General features: G+C 42.6%; 2 protein-coding genes across 3 annotated transcripts; one reads left to right on the forward strand and one right to left on the reverse strand.

Annotated features, from left to right (window-relative positions):
* Nucleotides 1–2385: 2385 nt before the first annotated feature.
* cbln2b (cerebellin 2b precursor) lies at nt 2386–5687 on the reverse strand. The gene is made up of 4 exons (XM_035619816.2): nt 5334–5687; nt 4405–4943; nt 3659–3778; nt 2386–3559 (listed from the first exon to the last, which is right to left on the reverse strand). Exons 2-4 carry the CDS (start codon nt 4690–4692, stop codon nt 3362–3364), a joined length of 606 nt encoding a protein of 201 aa, XP_035475709.1. The 5' UTR covers nt 4693–4943; nt 5334–5687; the 3' UTR covers nt 2386–3361.
* A 3369-nt stretch (nt 5688–9056) lies between these two features.
* On the forward strand, nt 9057–18094 carry fbxo15 (F-box protein 15). 2 transcript variants are annotated; one of them, XM_035619736.2, is made up of 9 exons: nt 9061–9302; nt 11099–11203; nt 12166–12366; nt 13888–14091; nt 14192–14321; nt 14479–14561; nt 15342–15487; nt 16466–16590; nt 17010–18094. In XM_035619736.2, exons 1-9 carry the CDS (start codon nt 9217–9219, stop codon nt 17268–17270), a joined length of 1341 nt encoding a protein of 446 aa, XP_035475629.2. In that variant the 5' UTR covers nt 9061–9216; the 3' UTR covers nt 17271–18094. The 2 variants fall into 2 exon arrangements, with proteins under 2 accessions (XP_035475630.2, XP_035475629.2); XM_035619737.2 differs by lacking the exon at nt 13888–14091 and having other exon boundaries at nt 9057–9302.
* Nucleotides 18095–18358: the final 264 nt, after the last annotated feature.

Genomic DNA, 18358 nt, shown 5'->3' on the forward strand with positions numbered 1-18358 from the left:
CACACGCTTACACTCTCTGATTATGAGGGCGACTCTATATTTACTTAATATGAACAAGTGGCAGCAGTACGGCAACATGTATAGATTGTTTGGGGGTATCACAAGTCTTTTCAGATAAGTTTCAACAATTTAAGTATCCCATGCACAAAAGTTATATTCTTTACATGAGCAAAAGGATTTTGTCAGACTCATTTGAGAGTATGCTATAAACAAAAAGTGCACTTTTGTTTATATTCCTCATTTGCTCTGTCCACCGAATAGGCGACGTTTTTGACCAGCGCCTTAATTATCTAAGGGTGTCATTTGGAAACAGACTTTTCATTCCGGTCTGGGCACAATTAGCATTTTATAGGCCAATTTAATACGCTCTCCAAATCACTCTGATTTGCTGGCAGTTTCTGCTGCTTTGTGCAGTCCTGTTGCTGGCATCAGCAGGTCTCTTTTTTTTTCTTTCTTTCTCTGTTCGCAGCTGTCGTGTTGTCCCATTCAAAAGATGTAGGTATGTCTTTTTTTCAAGAATAATACTGCAGCAGATAATTACACGTAGGATTATGCAAGTTATCCAGATGCTCACGTGTTTGATATTATCGGTTAGTAATGCAAATGTTTTTGAGGCCTCGCAGCTGTGTGGGTCATATTGAAGTGAAGTGAAAAACAAAAGACTAAACTGAAAAACTGTTGTTTTTCTGTTTTCCAATGTTTGTTCCTGACAAAGTATAATAGGAGTGCGTGTTTCAACAAGTTCAGTATTGTCATTGAGTGTTGCCGCCTGTGCAGTGAGGCTCTTAACTCTGCTGGTACCATTTTGTTCCTGCCAATGTCAAGCTGGCTTTGTATTAAAACAGGCAATTCCACCGGTGGGGGGGTGGACTTTTTGTTAGGATTATGATCAGATTAATGATGCTCAACAAATCAGAGGGTTTTCGTGTAGTTAATCTAGAACCTTTTGTCCAAGGCATCCCCTGTTGCTTCTCATGTAAAAGTTAAAAAGCATTTTAAGACCATCTCAAACTGTACCTTTCCACTTCATCATATTTCAACATGTTTGTTGTATAGTTTTCTTTTTTTCCAAAACGTCCCCTCCACAGCAAAGCCCAGAAACCATACAGGCAGTGTAAAGATGTGTGTCCCCCATAACAACGTTTATATGCAGCGCAGCCCCACAGCAATAAAAACCAGGTCAATATACCTATAAGAATCTTCCAAAGCTGAAGCACAACTTAACATATGGTCTGACCTTTGACCCAATAGGCCCACATCAACCAGAACAACTAGCTTTACCCGCAAAATTAAGTCACACCACAGTTCACGAATTTTACAATTTGACAAAAGACAATAGGGACAGCGTTTTCTGATATTGAGCAGTGGCGAATTTTTGCCTCCATCCAGGCGACATATCAAAAGCTCCAAACTCTCAACTTGCACGTGGGTAATTAGAACAGGATAAAGGCCTCACAGCGGAATTCACCTCATCCGTGTACATCTTTAAAAAAAACAAAAACAGTAGGGCCTTAAGTGTCCTCCATATTCTGAACATTTGTTGATTGTTTCAATATTGTTTTGCTTTGAGGTACAATTGTTTTTTGCAATAATCATTTTTCTTCGACAGTTCGGAATGTCCTTGATCATCATTTAAACAGGGCTTTGAAGTGATTTATGTATTTATAGCACACACATGCTGTGTGTGTGTGTGTGTGTGTGTGTGTGTGTGTGTGTGTGTGTGTGTGTGTGTGTGTGTGTGTGTGTGTGTGTGTGTGTGTGTGTGTGTGTGTGTGTGTGTGTGTGTGTGTGTGTGTGTGTGTGTGTCCTAAAACGTTAAAATCTAACAGATGGCTTCCAACTATGTCACGACCCCCAAAGTTACACCACAGGGCCGAGCAACTTGCAAAACTACAGAATAGGCGGATTTGTCTCCTTTTTTTTCTTTTTTTTTATCATATGAGCCTTTAAAAAAAACAAACAGTTTGATAACCCCAAACACGCCAGTTTTATTTTGAGAGCGATTCGGGATTTTGGGAATTGTTTTCTCCGTCGTTTTCCTATTTGTCGTGCCCTGCGTTTAAAGAAAAGGCGCTCCAGTGTGTTGTAACTCGATGCACACTATTTCCGTTCCAGCAAATTTATTCCATTTGAAAAAAAAACCAGCAACAACGAGCGGGGGGGGGGGGACATTTTTTTTTGTTGTTGTTCTTTTTAGAGTAGAATCCTTCACAAATATTCGCCATCTCTGGGTTTCCTTAAAGAAAAAGGAAGTAGTGCTCCCTGTTGGCGCAGGAGATTTCAGCACCTCGGACAGCGACTCGAGCAGACGCGGCCTCTCGGCTTCTCCCGGTCTGTTCCCCTCTCAGACCGATGCGCGTGGGAATAAAAAGTGATGAATGCCTATACAATACAATATCTTTTATTAAGCGGGACATATAGGGATTCTTCTATCGTTTCAACAATGTACATTTGGTGAGCAACGTCACTGGACATTAAATCAGTCAAAGCTACGCAGATTCCGAAATGCAGAACACACAATAATGTGAATATGTAGCCTACTCAAATTATGTCTTTTTTTTTGTTTTAATAAAAGGGCTCTAAATCGTCTCCGGTGGCTGGAATATGTCGCCTTTTTTTCTCTTTTGATAAACTCTTCGGCGGCCTACATTTGGCTTATTTTCGGTACGTTCAGCATCCAAACCATTGACAGCACAAAACATAATAGAAAAAAAAAGAAAAAGAAAAAAAGAAAAAGAAAAAGAACTTCCGGTCGTGCAAAAAAAGAAAAGAAAAAAATGCTTTGGGGTGTGAAAGCACTTCTTCTCTGGGTGTCCATAATTCCATAATACTTCACTTGGACGGAAACCGTAATATTCTTTAAGGCTATACAAACATAAAACTGAGCATAACACACTCGTTCTTCCACTCCTCGTCTTCGCCTCGTCCGTTTTTTGTTGTTGTTGTTTTCTTTTTGCCCATGGTGCACTCGTTTGTCTGTTGGCAAAGTTTGTTTTTCCAAGCGAGAAAAAGAAAGAAAAAAAAAATCCACATACCCGACAAGCAAACTGTGCTGGTCGATCGATACGTCTGATCACCCAGACTGCGTTAAAGTGGACTGACGGATTGGGATATATGAAACTCCAAGGAAACGCTCATAATAGACTAGATAGTGGACGAGTGTGGGTATACAGATATTCGTCGGCTTCCTTGGCTGACAGTTATTTAAGTTAAAAAGAAATGGCGTGTTTCGGGGGGGGGGGGGTTTCTTCTCTTTTTTCCTTTTTTTTCCTCCTTTTTTTTTTTTTTTTTTTTTTTTGTTCGGTTCCTGTTCCTCGACCCTTGGCAGAGTCCCGGGCGACGTGGGTCATCGCAGGTTAGATTATAGAGGAAAGACTAGAAAGCCCGAGAAGGTGGAGTATTTCCATCCCCCCATGAGGGTGCCACGTTCCAGCTTCAGGTAGACCCGGTCCTCCCGCTCGACCATCAGCAGGACTCCGTTGCTGGCCGCCTCTCTCGTGACGTCCTGGTCACCGGCGAACGCTGATATGACCGGATAGTCATTCTGCATCAGATTCACCTGCAGGGAAAAGGGGAGACACGGGTTTTTTGTTGAGTGTACCCCAACGACCGGCGTATGGCCCCGTGCACTACAATGCCTCTGTGCGGTTTCGCTCACCTGTATGGTTTGTCTGTTGTACACTTTCACCACGTGAAAGCTGAAACTGTATATTCCCCTCCTTGGAGCCTGGAAAACACTTGCTTTGAGATCGAAATGGTTGCCGATGTTCACTAAAACCTGTGACCAAAAAAAAAAAAGGGGGGCGCACAATGAGACAGTGCTGTGTCCCCCCCCCCCCCCCCCCCCCCCCCCCCCACCATGTTCATGCTTCAGCAGCTGCTACTGTGTACTGTTTGTCTCTGATACGCACAGTGACTACAGACTGGCGTGGGAGACATTGCCTGGTTCTGGCATGCCAAATGTTTCAGGCAGTCGCAGTTTGGGCTGGGTTTCCAAATTGAATGCGTACAACAGGTCGCCGTCCAAAGCCCCTCGGCCGTGAAAAGCTGTCGGAGCAGCCCCAAAAACTACACAGTGCACAATGTAGATTCGACCGTGGCCCCTTGTACGCATTTGTAATAAATGACCCTGCGCGGAAGACCACTCGTTTTGGCGGTGCATCTTTAAACCGAGTTACGCGGAGCGTTACAAGAAGATCAGATCACACATGGCGCGAGCGGTGATGGAAAATCAATGAAACATGACCCTAAACAAGTTATACGCCCGCGGCTCAATGTAAGTTGTTAAGAATAAGTAAAAACATATAGGAGAAAGCAACAACGGAGCTAAGATATTGGGACACATCTGACTGATAACAAATTGTTGATGGGGTATGTTAGTGCCAAATTCAGTGGGCATCTGACCTGGTCAAAATAGATGGTCATTGACGTGTTGCTCATCTCCGACGGCTCGTGGTTGGTTCCACGCACGGCGGAGAACGCCACCTTTGCCCCAGCGGAGCGGACTGATATGCCGAGCGAGGAAGTGACCCCTCCGTCCGAGGAAGGGTTCGAGTCGCACACCACGAGACACTTCCCTTCGAGCACGATGGGCTCCGTGTCGTTCTGGCCGAGGCAGAGAACCACGCCGCATCCCATGAGGAGGTTCAGTGCCAGCATGGCACAGGGTCCCGGGCAGCGCGCTGGCGCCATGGTCAGATCGCTGATCCCGTGCACACTGATGGCAGCCCCTCGGAGGTTTGTCAGTGTTCGATCACCTGGTCCAGACTTACTTCCTTCTCTCTTCCCCTTCTCGCGTCTCCTCTCTCTCTGTGATGCCCCCTTACTCTCTCAAACGCCCTCTGACACAGACGCACTCAGACTCTCTCCGGCTGAGACTCCCCTCCCTCCCGTGCGTCTCAGTTGATTTTGGGAGCGTATTCAGACAACTGTAGTTGTAAATCCTGATGATAAGAGGGGAAAAAGGAGAGGTTTAATGGTTGACAGCAATAGGAGAATGTTTGTATACAGTTTAGTTATTACACTCAACTACAATCTGTGTGCGTAAAATGGCTACACCGTGCGTAAAAATGAACCTATATACCAAAATCTGAGAACAAACACGTTGTAAATATGCATACTCATTTTCCATTTGGTCCATTATTGACAAACCCAAATATCTGTGCTACTGCGGAGTTCCCCTGATAGATTTGTGCGCCGCAGTTTGTTACAGTGGATAATGAGAATGGAAGAGGCGATACGGTCTCTCTCCGCACACGGTCCCACTGATAATTGCGATCAAACGAGCACACTTGCAGGTATTCCTGTTGAGAAAAAGGTAAATCACGACCTACCTGTGCTATCCATCCCGCTGCTATGCGCTCTCTGCCTCTCGCACACTGTGAACCGAGTGCTCTGATCGCTCTGTGCAAAGCGGAAAAAAAAAAAAGCAAAGCAAAAGTCTCTGGGCTCCGTTTCGAGGGACAACTCACGCCCCATTCTTTGTGTTGCCACTGCAACAGGACTCCTTGAGAAGTATCGCGCAATTAAGAGCACATGCGTGGATTAATGGCTATGTTTACATATTAATCAGTTCAATGCCGCGCGCTCGGGGGCCCCTCAGGACGGCAGAGATCACCTCCTCCCGGTGTCTGTCATTTATATGCTGCGGGTTTCTCATGCGTCATCCTGATTAATCTGAAATGAAAGGGGCTGCGGCGGATAACCTTGCTGTTGCATGGCACATTCGGCATGCATGTATATGTCTCCAATTCCAGACTTAAACGTGCATCTCTACGAGTCCCAATATAGATACTTGTGCGCCATCGAGTGGCGCTTTTTAGTCGTGCAGAATATCTCACATCCGTTCTCCAGAGGTACAGTGCATAGATTTTAAAAAAGCATGGACATTATTGAAATAATAAGTTGTGTGATATCTGTCTGATGTATTTATTAACAAGCTGTGTACTAGTGTGTCATCAAATTATGTCATATGCAGATCACTCCTAACAACACACCCCATAAGCAAGTTGATGGAAGGCGACTCGCTTCACGGAGGAGGACTTGCTCCTCACTGTACCACATTTGACCTATCTTTTGAGTCCTTGACATGTAATCATCCTTTAGAGGGCCACGTGGCGAGGGTCCCTTACACACTTCCGAAGGTTCTGATAGTGGGCTTGGTCAGACCTTTAATGAGCTGTCATTTTCCGACTTACAGATATGCTAACTGGCCACATTATTCATGGCATTCGCATTTGCAGGAGAAAGTACTGCGTAGACTGTCCTCAACTTCACGCAGCTCAAGTAAACAGTATAGGAGGGAAAGGCATCATTTCTTTGAACATAATTCGTCTGGACTGGAATTGGAATTTCCAAAATGCCAGCAAATATTTAGGAGGAGAGGACACGACTGAATGTCATGGGATGTCACTATAAATAAGCATTGAAAGCCTTGACACAAATACTGTGTGCGGTTAACATTCGACCAGCTGCTTCCATGAATGCAACACTTTTTTTTGTAAAACATGACTTGTGGTAAAATCAAATCCCCACATTTTCGATTTTATCATCGCAATACCCCCCCTTCCTCGTCCTCGGTGCCATGCACATCGCACTGTCAGAGCTAAGTGACAACCCATGCGGAAGAGTGACATCAGGTATCCGAGAGCCACAACTGACCCCAGGGCCTCCAGAAGGACACACAGCCACAGAAAACATCTAATGTCAAGCAAGTGAGGGGACATGCAAGGGAACAGGGATGTGGCCTACATGGCATTACCTTACCAGGGGCTGCCGTTGCCCTAGAAGGGACTTTCCCTTCCACCAGGGAAGCTGATCAGTTTGCCAGTCGACTGACAGTAGTGTTATGGTTATTTTCCCTGACAGCTAGCAGAGCCGACTGGCTTCCAGGAACGGGGAGGTCGATTATGTGACGGGTCCTGAAGCGAACCATCTGCTTTTGCAGGGGAAATGACATCGCCTTCAGTGCGGTTGGGTTTCTGTATTCCTGTACAAATTACAAAAGCACTCATATCACCATGATCCCCCTGACTTAGATGTTGCTTAATGGTGAGGTCATTTGTTGTGATCTGTCTTTCTAAAACCTAATTTATACCCCACGTATAATACTGCTACAAATATTATGCACTTAAAAATAAGTATCACCAAATCCTTCAAGAGGTCTAAAATATCCACATTAAATATTTCTCCATCTGTCCATCTGTCCATCTCTCTGTGTGCGCACCTATAAATTAGTTTGTATCTTCATATTTGAAATGAGGTCAGAGTCTCACACTCAAGTTAATTTATTAGCTCTTTCGCTCCCTCTCACCCCAAAAGGAACCTCATGGGAGCGAGGGAGGGGGAGTGTGTTATGTCTCTCTTGTCTGACATCAGTAAGATGTGACCTCTGCAGTAGCGTACAACTGTGTGTGTGTGTTCGGATCATCACATTGTGGAGAGAAATCTGTTTATTCAGTTCTATTCGGGGACAAAAACCAGGTTTTCCAAGGTAAGCCGTCTAATTTTAGCACTAAGATTTGAATAAGGTTCAGAGTTAGCCATGTGTGGTAATGGTTGAGTCTCCAGGCAGTGAAAATAAATAACTGCAATATGTGTGTCTGCAAAACCTATGGTCCACAAAGTCTATTGTAACTCGACAAATCCGACAATGTATTCCTGTCTTCCGTGGTGAAACAGGATTTTTCTTTCCACCTATAGGTTCAAAATAATAAAAATAGTATCTTTCCTCGTGATCATTTCACATACCAAATGTGACACATTTTTATTGTGTTGCAACAGAACGGTGAGGATAACATCTGAAAGGATATCGTTCAGATGTTATCAGAATTTATTGCACACCTAACACCAAACATATCTTTTATTATCTTGACATGTACCTCTCCAGCTGCCAAATACCTCTCTGTTTGTTTATTTAATAGGGACAATGACGTTAAACTATTACACAAGACAAAGAGATGTAGCAGCTATAATGAGTACGTTCATGTCTCTAGCATGGAGCTCATTTGCAGCCCACCGTCGTCCGGTCGCTACAGAAGGAAAACGACCCCATGAAAACAAAATGTAAGTGGCCAAATAAAAAGTTTTGTACTGTACTGTACCTCCATCTCTTTCTGGACCTGGGGTCCAAAAACATTTTCAGTTAATTCTTTTGTACTTTTCCTCTGTGACATGTTAATGTGTTAATTGAGTGTTTTTACAAGGTCATTTGCTGAATACTGCGTGCATGAAAAGTTGTCTGTGGTGAATTCCTTTTGAATGTACTATTGTCATTTTAAACAATGGGTTGCATCTTGTGCTTTTTTGTGTGAATGTGTGGTTTCATTGAATGCACCTTCATGCCATTTGTAGCCAAAATCTATGGGGCTGTGTCAGATTTGAGAAAATTACACCGGTGACATCATCAGAAATAGTTCAGCGTTGTTTTTAATGAGGAAATAATTTTTTTTTTTTTTTTTTTTTAAAAAGGTTGGGGTGTTCAAATGAATGACAAATCAAGCAGCATGGTGGGAAATGAAGAAGTCTATGCTTTTTCTAATTATATTATAGGCTACATGTGTCTTTTTTTGATATTGCCTTGTGTGTCTTTGGCCTATAGCTTTCCTTAATGCCTTTATGAGTTATTAGGCACTTTGAATTGCTGTGTTGTTGAAAGGTTCTGACGAAATAAACTTGCGTTATTGCTTCAGCCATTTGACACCTACCAGAAACCGAAAGTCAGCTTAATCTATCCTCTGCCGCTTCGATTTGGACCATTTTCTCTTTAACGGGCCTCCTGTGAGTCCCCTGCCTTATTGAAAGTGCAGCACTAAATCACCAGTGTAGCCCCTCTAATCCAACGCCTTTTAAAATCGCTGACCTGGTTATTCAAATACAGTCTCGGAAAACGATGCCCAGCAGTATTTGAATTGCATCTGTCTCTTTTAGTTTAATTCATGTCGCAGACTTTGTAATTTCTTCTCAGCTTCACATTAAGTTTCATTTCCGCTTTTATTTTGAAGGACAACTGGCCCCTTCGCCAGCGACAAACGCATTTCCGCTCGCGGAAGAAACTTGACCGTATCAAAGGACCGGGCGTCACCATGGCGACCGGACGCGGATACTTACGACGTGCAGCCTTCCTCTTTACGGTTGTTCTTCGGTAAACAGTCACGTTTGTAACGTCAGTTAGCATTGTGCTCTGTTGGAGGAGGCGTCGTCAAACAAACAAATCAAATGTCAGCGCCGAAACAAGTTACCTCAAGTTACCTGCGGACGTGCAGGAGAGCAGCTGAGACGTCGTCTCGGAACCTTGTGGAAAGGTAATCTGTCGGAACACGATCACGTTCTTCTCACCGAGCGGCGTCCGACGCCCGAGTCGGAAACCTGTGGCAGGTCGATGCTTTATTGCTCCGACTGATGGTGAGAAGATTTATAGACGGCGTTTGCAGCCGTGCTCGATGAAAGCAGAGCAAAATCAATACGGATGAAATGTTCTTCACTACATGTTCAAATTAATCAGAGTCTGTGGCCAATGAATGAATCACCAAGGCCTCCACACTACAACTGTATGTATATATGTACTTATAATATATATGTATGAATGTGACACACACCTATCCTATATATATATATATATATATATATATATATATATATATATATATATATATATATATATACAGTTATACATGTTTCTGTATGTGTGTATGTATATATATGTGTGTGTGTGTATATATATGTGTGTACATTTAAAATGCCCGTCTCATTTAATAAGTCAGTGAAGTGTGAATTGTCCGACCAGCAATTCAGCCTTTCAACGTGTTCTGTTTCCATTCCATGATTGGACATCTACAAAACAAACGACATTCCCGTCAGCCTCCGCTGTGATTTGTACCCGGTGTTAATTAAGTAAACGTTTGCGTGCTAACATGCTCAAACCTAAGATGATGAATGCGGTAGAGATAATAGCTACTTACTGCTATTGATAATATTTGGCTTGAAGCACCGTTGGGCCTCAGTACTGTACAGTCTCACAGAGCTGCGGGCATGGCAGCAGCACTCTCTGTCGTGCAGCCTGGTTGTTCAATTTTCATTCAGATTGTTGCTGATCATTTCCAATCGATTGACTAATCCACTGATGATTTATTGAGGAGTGCAATTTAGAGTTCAGGACCACTTCCTGGTTGGTGGACAACCGTCCCTACGTCCTGAGCCACAGCCGCCCAAATGTCAGTCAGTTGTATCTGAGTACATTGAATTTTAAAGCTGGCCCCACTCCCTCTGGGAAAATGACACCAAATATGATTTATTCATTTAGTGTCAGGTTTAGAGGTTGTTTCATGTGGTTGTTGATGCGCAGTGAAATGACAGTGATTGACCGGGCAGGAAATGTGAACACAAATGTATTGAATTACTCACTCAAGTCATTTCATCCGAAGGTATTTGGCAGCATTAACCCTGGACTGGTGCAACCAGACAACCCAGAATCCATAATTCTCTGTGACAGACATGGAGACCACCTCCGTCCAAGACAGCGATGATCATAACAAACTTTACAAATAACAATTTTTAGCTTCAACATCCAAACATGCTCATTTTCACCAACGACAGATAGAAGAGCTGGTGTTGGTGACTTCAATTTTTCACATAGATGAGTCCTTCTTGCTCTGCTTGCTTGTTGACATTTTGTAGCTGACTCGTGATTTAATTCAGAACTTCCTGCACAGCGAGAGGGGACTCTTTCCGACGCCGCAGTTTTGTCTGAGCTAAAGTGTTGGAAACTACGGGGCGTCATTTGTGTTTTATATTAAACATCCTGTAAGAGTGCTACACAATACAGTGAATCACTCATATACACAGTTTATATGTAATGTATATTTGTATTGTTGGTTGATACCATTGCTTCTAAATTAGAAAACATCAACATGGGTCAGTAGATGTTCCAGAAGTGAATGATACGATTTTTAAGTAGCCTGTCAAGAGCTCATGAGTTTCATACACTGGTGCCTCTGAAGAACTGCATGTTGAACAACAGGTGCCATTAAAACACTGGTGTCACTTCCTTGGTCTGATCTCTAATTAGCTTCTATTTTCTTTCTTCTTTTTTTCCCCGCAGACTGCCACCTGAGATCCTGATTAAGATTCTGTCGTACCTGGACGCCTCCGCTCTCTTCAGCGTCAGCCATGTCAATAAGCTCCTCTGCCAGCTTGCCAACGATAAGTGAGTATATCCGCCAAATCGCGTTTATCTGATCCAACAGTTAGTGAAAACAGTTTGCTTACAATTTCGGAGAATATCTGAATGCTGCACTGCATCAATCCCCCCCAAATATCTCTTTGTCCACATTTTTTTTGTCTCTCCTTGAATCCTCAAAGCCAAACAACCCTTTCCCTGCAGTATAATCTTATGACTAACCATTGTTTTTCATCATAGTTTCATGTTTCTTTGATTGTTTCTTTTCAGAAACATGTCTATCACAATTTCCCAGAGCTCAAGTTAACACTTTCATTTTGTTTGACCACTAATACAAAAACGAACGATAAGCCAGTTAAATAATCACTTTTGATCGGCTGGAACTAGTAAATTCTTGGTAGTTATTTTGGAGAAGTCATTGATTATCAAACTTGTTGTTGATTAATTTTCCGTTATCCACAAATCAGCTCATCAACAAATAGTTTGTTCCAGTGATGTTACTTGTCTTTAAATCTATCTTCGGTTGTAATCTGCTTGTTTTTATTATTTTGCAATGGTTTGCATTATTCTTTTATTTCACTCTCATATTTCATGAGACTGCTCTGATTTCTGGAAAGTTTATTTAAAAAAAAGGTTTTCTTTTGGGTTACTGCAAATTAGTAAATGTTTAAAGAAATAAGTTTTATTGGACTCAGTTTGATGGTGAAGTCTCATAATTTGGAAAATGAATGAGGAACAGATTTAAAAAAAGAAAAAACAATATTTATACTGTATCCTAAAAGCAGTATGAGGATTTATTTTTTGTAAGCTGTTGTCATGTCCACCTCTTAACAGAGATGGACCAGTCTTAGAATTTGAGCTTTAATAATTAAAAAGACACAAAATACAACAATATATTGATACAAGTCTGTTTTTATGGGTTGTAAAATGTAATTTTCTTTGTGTTATTTTCACTCTCTTTCTCTACCTACCAATACCAACCCATGTAGTGCTCTGTGGAATAAAATATACATTGCGAAGTATGGCAAGAATAAAAAGTCGCAGGAGCTGCAGGATCGCGTCGCCGGTGGCTACTGGAAGTGGCTGCTCTTCAGGACCGTGGCCGCACGTGACATGAACAAGTGGAACAGACACCTTGGACTCGTAAGCCGACACACGGGGCTGCCCAGTCACACGGAGCGCGTTCTCAGGTAAGACACGCAGCCAGACCACTTCTGAACACCCCTCGGATGAAGTACCCGAAGATGTGTGATTTGTTTAATGGGCCAGATGCTTGATTCCATTTGCCAGACACTTGAGTAGCCTGACAAGTGCTGCTTGTAGCCTACTATGTATTCGAACATCTTAGCTACTGAGAAAAGGGGTCTCATTATTTCTGTTGGAATCCTTGTGCCAGTTAGATTTGCAGTATATATTACATTTTGCTGCTTCAGACTAACTTATTTCAGTTAAATGGAAGCATCTTGATCGTCTTGTGGAGAACACACTTGCCCTCTGTTTGCTGTGTGTAGCTGTTTTACAATTGAATGCAGCGCCGTGATGTATCATGGCAGCCCCTGCGCTGTTTGTGGTTAACAAACAGTAAAAACTCTGGGGATCCCTCACTGTCGAGAAAGTTCAGAGGATAGTCGAGGCTGCTGGCACTCAAAACAAAGCGTGGTTTTGTTTCTCATATTGCACTTAATGACACTTTGTTATTAAAGGTGAGAGAGGAGGTCTCTGCTTAAATGCGATGCCTGCTCAGGGGGACCACCGGCGCGCGGGGGGAAAGTTCCCCTGCCGCCTCCGCCGCAGACGAGGCCGGGTTTTTATAACCTCTGATTAGAGGCTGTGCAGCACTCAATTTTTGAGTTCTGTGTCAGTCGCTGTTGTACAGAGGGGAAGTAGAAATAATTGTGTTCCTCGCAGAGGTTGTCTGGATTGTTGAAATAAATTACTCAGACCCCAGCCCCTCATCCACAACACAAACACACACACACACACCCCCCCTTCCTCCCACCTCCCACCAACACAGACAATCCCCCTGTGGGGGTTTGTCTGTTAGAAACACAGAGGAGCACGCAATTTACCTTGGTAATAATCATTTCACAAGACATCACACATACAGACGATGCAGAGCGAAATCTCCTGGGTCATCCCGGGCCTCCTGGGCTGCTCCAGTTCTTTAGCTTTGTTCCTCCGATTAACTGATATTGGATGGTGTCTCAGCGAGACACTGGCTGCATTGCAGTAGGGGCAGCCCTGAATCACAGTTTAGACAGAATTGGATCAAGAAGCTTCATCACAGCCGCTGCAGTTCCATTTCATCCGCTGCATATCATTTCATTAGCGAGAAACTGTTAAACTGCACACACTTGACTCCTCACATCATCCAGAAGAAATGCAACAGCCATTGAAGTCACATTTTGCAAGATTTAAAGAGCGAGAGTCAGCTTTACCCAACACTGCCCAATTATTTGCATTGTATTAACTTCAAAAGAAATGCATGGTCCATTTGGTTTTAGCTCAGTACGTGCAATTCGCTGTTGTCTTCATGCAGATATTATGGAATATTAAATGAGTCTTTTCCACTTTAGAAACTAGAGGGCCCGTTCATCTCTGCTTTGTTTGTGTTTGAACCAGCAGCGAAGCTCTCAGCCGCTCTCCCACTGTGTACTACCAATTAAATGTGCATGCAGAACCCCAAAATATCTGTCCCAACATATTTTTAGAAACTTGCACGTCACCTGGGAGCTGACGCTCTCTGATAAGTCGGGGCATGAGGGCACATTGGAGCTGAGCCGGTCCGAGTTCTGCGAGACTGCGGCGTTTCTGTGCTGGAGCGGTGGCGGCCGCCTGCCCAACTACCATCAGATTCCCACCTTTCAACTTCACGGTGTCAGGAGGATCGCCCTCAGCTGCCCCGGCCTAAAGAAGTACGAGAGGAGCTGTCCATCTCTATCCCTCTATCCCTCTCTCTTTGTCCGTTTCCTTTTGTCTCTCAGTAAAAAATGTTTTCTGTGCTTGCTCTGTCAGTCCTGGCTGGAGGTCCCTCATGGCTGAGTTGGAGGTGCAGACTTTAACTAAAAGCGCGCAGGTCATTGGTCGAGACAGACTGGTTGAAATGAAGCTGCTGCAGCCTGGGATCATCATCGGTACCTGGAGGGTAATTAGTTTACAGGCATCCATCCATAATTTAACTACTATACATTGGCGTATACTGTTGTAGGTGGAAAAGTAAGATGGGTCACTTTTTTTTTTCTCAAAATGACTGATTCAGCAGGAGAACCTAGGTGTGATTTAGGTGATGGCTCTCTTTACAGGACCAGTGCTCCGTTGCTTTCATCGCGTTCACACTTCACTTCCACAGGCTCGTGGAAAGAAGCATCCAGGGATCTTCTTCTTGGTAGGCCACACATGAACTGGCACCTCTTATTCACATGCTAACACGGCATGCACTTTATCACCGTCAGCCAGTTAGGGCACAAATTCAGAGGACGCGATAACCGACAGGATTTATCCGATGCTCCTGGTGTGACCCATCTGTAATGCACCGCAGGGGAGGGATTTGAAGCATCTGCATTAGTGGCACCTGTATTTCACCGGCACAGAAGCATTACGTGACCGCACCACATTTTAACGTGAAGAGGTTTATTCTTGTCATGTGTCAGGACTAGTGCACACCAGCAACCAGTTTTGGACACAACAGGAATCTGCGATGAGGGGGTTAACTCTCATGTGCCACTGGCCCAAACAACACATCGGTCACATTTAACTTTCCAATGCACCCGAAAAAGAAAGAAAAAGCAATTTGACTTATGCAATATGTATCACTGGAGTTGCTGTGTTCATCTGAGAGCAGAGACAAAGCAACAGGACTGACTGCAGGGCAATCTTAATACTCCTACGTCTTTTGTGCGTCTTGCACTTTAACAAAGCGTGGACATGGCCCCCTCTCCTGGTTTCTTTTGCGAGCACAATACAGTTACAGCACATTATGATCACAGTCCACAAAAAGTAATATGCCTCTGAAATGCCCTCTTAATATTTTCCTTTCTTTTGGTATTTTCTCTTCACACATAAACACACACACACACACACACACACACACACACACACACACACACACACCAACCACAGTCTGAGTCTGAGTGTAATTGACCTGTTTACTTTTCACATTCTCCAGCCCCTACGTGGAGCCACTGGTCAAAACCCCTTTTGACGACATAGACCCCCAATACGGTCTCCATGGTTACCAGCTACACATTGTTCTCCACAACACCGAATGCAAGCTCATGTCCGGAAGCTTTGCCCAGCTCTTCTGCCGCAGAAGTAAAAGATTTATATTCATCTGCATATGCTACATCTCATTGTGAAATGATTCTGCAAATATAAAGTAAAGTCTGCTGTCCTTAAGATATTTAAATAATCTAGTGTCTTTGATGGGAGAGGGGGAGTGATGTGAATCATTCAAACTTTAAAAAATTACTGAATGGTTGATTATCATAATACGAAGAATCAGTTAGCCTTATCTTGTCTATTTTTGTGATTTACAATTTTTTATCCGGGAAGTACAAAAGGTAAAACTATTTACATGTACAACAGGGGAAAGAAAGTAAGCTCATGGAATCAAATGCGAGCAATACGATCATAAAATCTTAAATCAAAATACAGACACGGACAATTTTTAGTCAGTTTTTCAATATTGCAGGAAGTGATGGTGTGGGGTGTCCCCTTATTAATTTAACCTGTAGAGCGTTCAAGTAATACTATACGATCATTTGGAGATCATGGGGAGCTGGGGGGTTTATTTTCTTTTTAAGTACTTTTGAGGTTGTTGATTTTTTTTTCTAATATTACATATTTATAGGTATTATTTCATAGCGACAAGAATCAAAAACTTTTTTTCCCCCATAAGGATAGTGAGGTCCTCGCCGTGTTAACCCCATTGTTCTTTGTGAACTATTTAGAGTGCACTTCACATTTGCACATCATATTGTATAGCTTACCATAAAGCTGTGACATAGACACATTTATGTTTTTATATACTAAAAAACTGCACCAACACACTCAATATATATTTCAGGATTTAATATATATATATATATATATATATAAATATATTATCTTTTGTATCTTTATCTTTTATTTCTACATGTCTTGCTAATGCTAATTTGTTTGTCTTTATGCATTCAAATAATCTCATAAAAAATTAACTAAACCTTTGACCTTAAACTAAAGGTTTACTACTAAATTACTAATTTTTATGGTATAAAGACTTGCTTGTCGTGTGCTGTTGTCTTTGACCAGCTCAGATCTGTGACGGACTGATCCAGCTGACTGCCATTAGCAGGACAAACTTGTCTCAGCACACACCTCTGTCAGGAAGCGTCACCCTGCCCTGGAGGTGCGAGGCCCTGCAGGGCGCAGTGGAGGTACTAAATGAATTGTGACGCCGTTCCACTGTCAGTCATTGCAGGAAAGAAATGCACGCCCTTAGCATCCTAACCATATTGCTACCATGTGTTATAACAAACAGAGAAGGCTTAGTGCTATTTCTAATGTGATGATCACAGACCTTTTAATGTGATGATCACAGATCTATTAAAAAGTTAACTGAAGAGTAACAATCCAGTGTGGGGCCATATCACCGCTTTGGTGCTCTGAGATGAGGTGAACGATGTTTAAATCTCTCATTTCATCATGAAATTTGACAGTTTTGTGTTCCTGCATGAAGGTTTTCAAGAAGTGTAGTTCCCTGCACATAGTAATGGAACCTCAATGAAATCACATTGATAATAGTTCACACAGAATACAGGTCTTCATCCATGTTTAATTCTCTACTTCTGGCCAGAACTGCTGCATCATGAGTCTGACTCTGCTGGATGAATTCAGGAAACCCTTTTGGTGTGTCAGCTCCCCCGTTTCCATGCAGCCAGAAGAGACACCCGTCTCCTATGACTATGATGGCGAGCACTTCCTGATCCATTATCTGGACTCGGACGGTCAGGTGAAGGTGACGCTTGTATGGATGAAGGAGCAGTTTGTCGTCATCAGTTTAGTTGTCTACATGAGTGTTTCTAAGGTCAACAAACATTTCAGTACAGATTACTGAACCCACAGTGCTTCTGGATAGAGTGTTGAGGTTTTCTTTCACTACATCTGGATACTATCACTCTTCACTCTCTTGTTTTTTAAATGTGGAAATATGCCACTTTAATCCTGTGTCACACACACACATTTCCAAGCACACCCGTACTTTCCCGCTGCAACTCACATCCCGGCTTCCGACTATAATGCCGTGCGTTCACTCACCAGAGAAAGAAACCCCAGTGTGCACCAAACCCCTGGCGGTGTCCCACTTTGTATGATAAATTGTGGGGGAACCGGATTTTGCTCAATATAACGTATTCAGGTAGGGGGACACCAACATTACGTCAATCAACTCACATTGACAAAGGCCGCCTGCTGTGTCTGCTCCCGTCGCATACGTCTGGCCGCGTCAGGCGAACAAAATTGTACCTGGAACACACCGCCAAGACGGCCAACTAGCTCCACTTCTTCGTTCCAAACAGCCAAGGTCGACCCAGATTGACAGATAGAGGAAGAGTGGACTAATGCACATACCACATAGCTGCAACATTCACTGCTCAGTTCCCTTTCTGTCATGTTTTCTGACTCTCTCTCATAATACTGTCACATGAAGGCGAAATGCCTAAAAAATAATCTTTAAAAAAATCATTGGATATGACACTTTGTTTATAGAGACAATAGATGCTTTTAGTGGTTAAGACTAATTTCAAATTGAGCTAAAACCTTTAAAACAAGCAATTTATTAAGTGATCTGTATTGTTTTGTATCTACAAAAATGGTAAAGTTACTATTTGCCAAAGTTATTCATTTTGTCTTTAAATGGTGAATAAATTATTACATTTTTAATTGATTCATATAATTATTTGTGATCCGTTTCAAATGTACCTTTCTATTTTTGTACCAATATCTCCTTTATTGCTTGCTTCTTGCATTTCACCCACATTCTTTGGTTACTAGTTTTCTTAACTAATTATCATTAACTGTAATTTATTAACTAATGGATTTATTTGATACATGGACACGTTTATAGATTTGAAATATTGAACGATTTTGTTGAAATTAGAAGTCATGAACCTAGTCATGCAGATGTGGATGTTTATCATGGTGAAA

Source organism: Scophthalmus maximus, chromosome 21 (genome assembly GCF_022379125.1).
Source record: "Scophthalmus maximus strain ysfricsl-2021 chromosome 21, ASM2237912v1, whole genome shotgun sequence".
In the NCBI taxonomy this organism is placed as follows: domain Eukaryota; kingdom Metazoa; phylum Chordata; class Actinopteri; order Pleuronectiformes; family Scophthalmidae; genus Scophthalmus; species Scophthalmus maximus.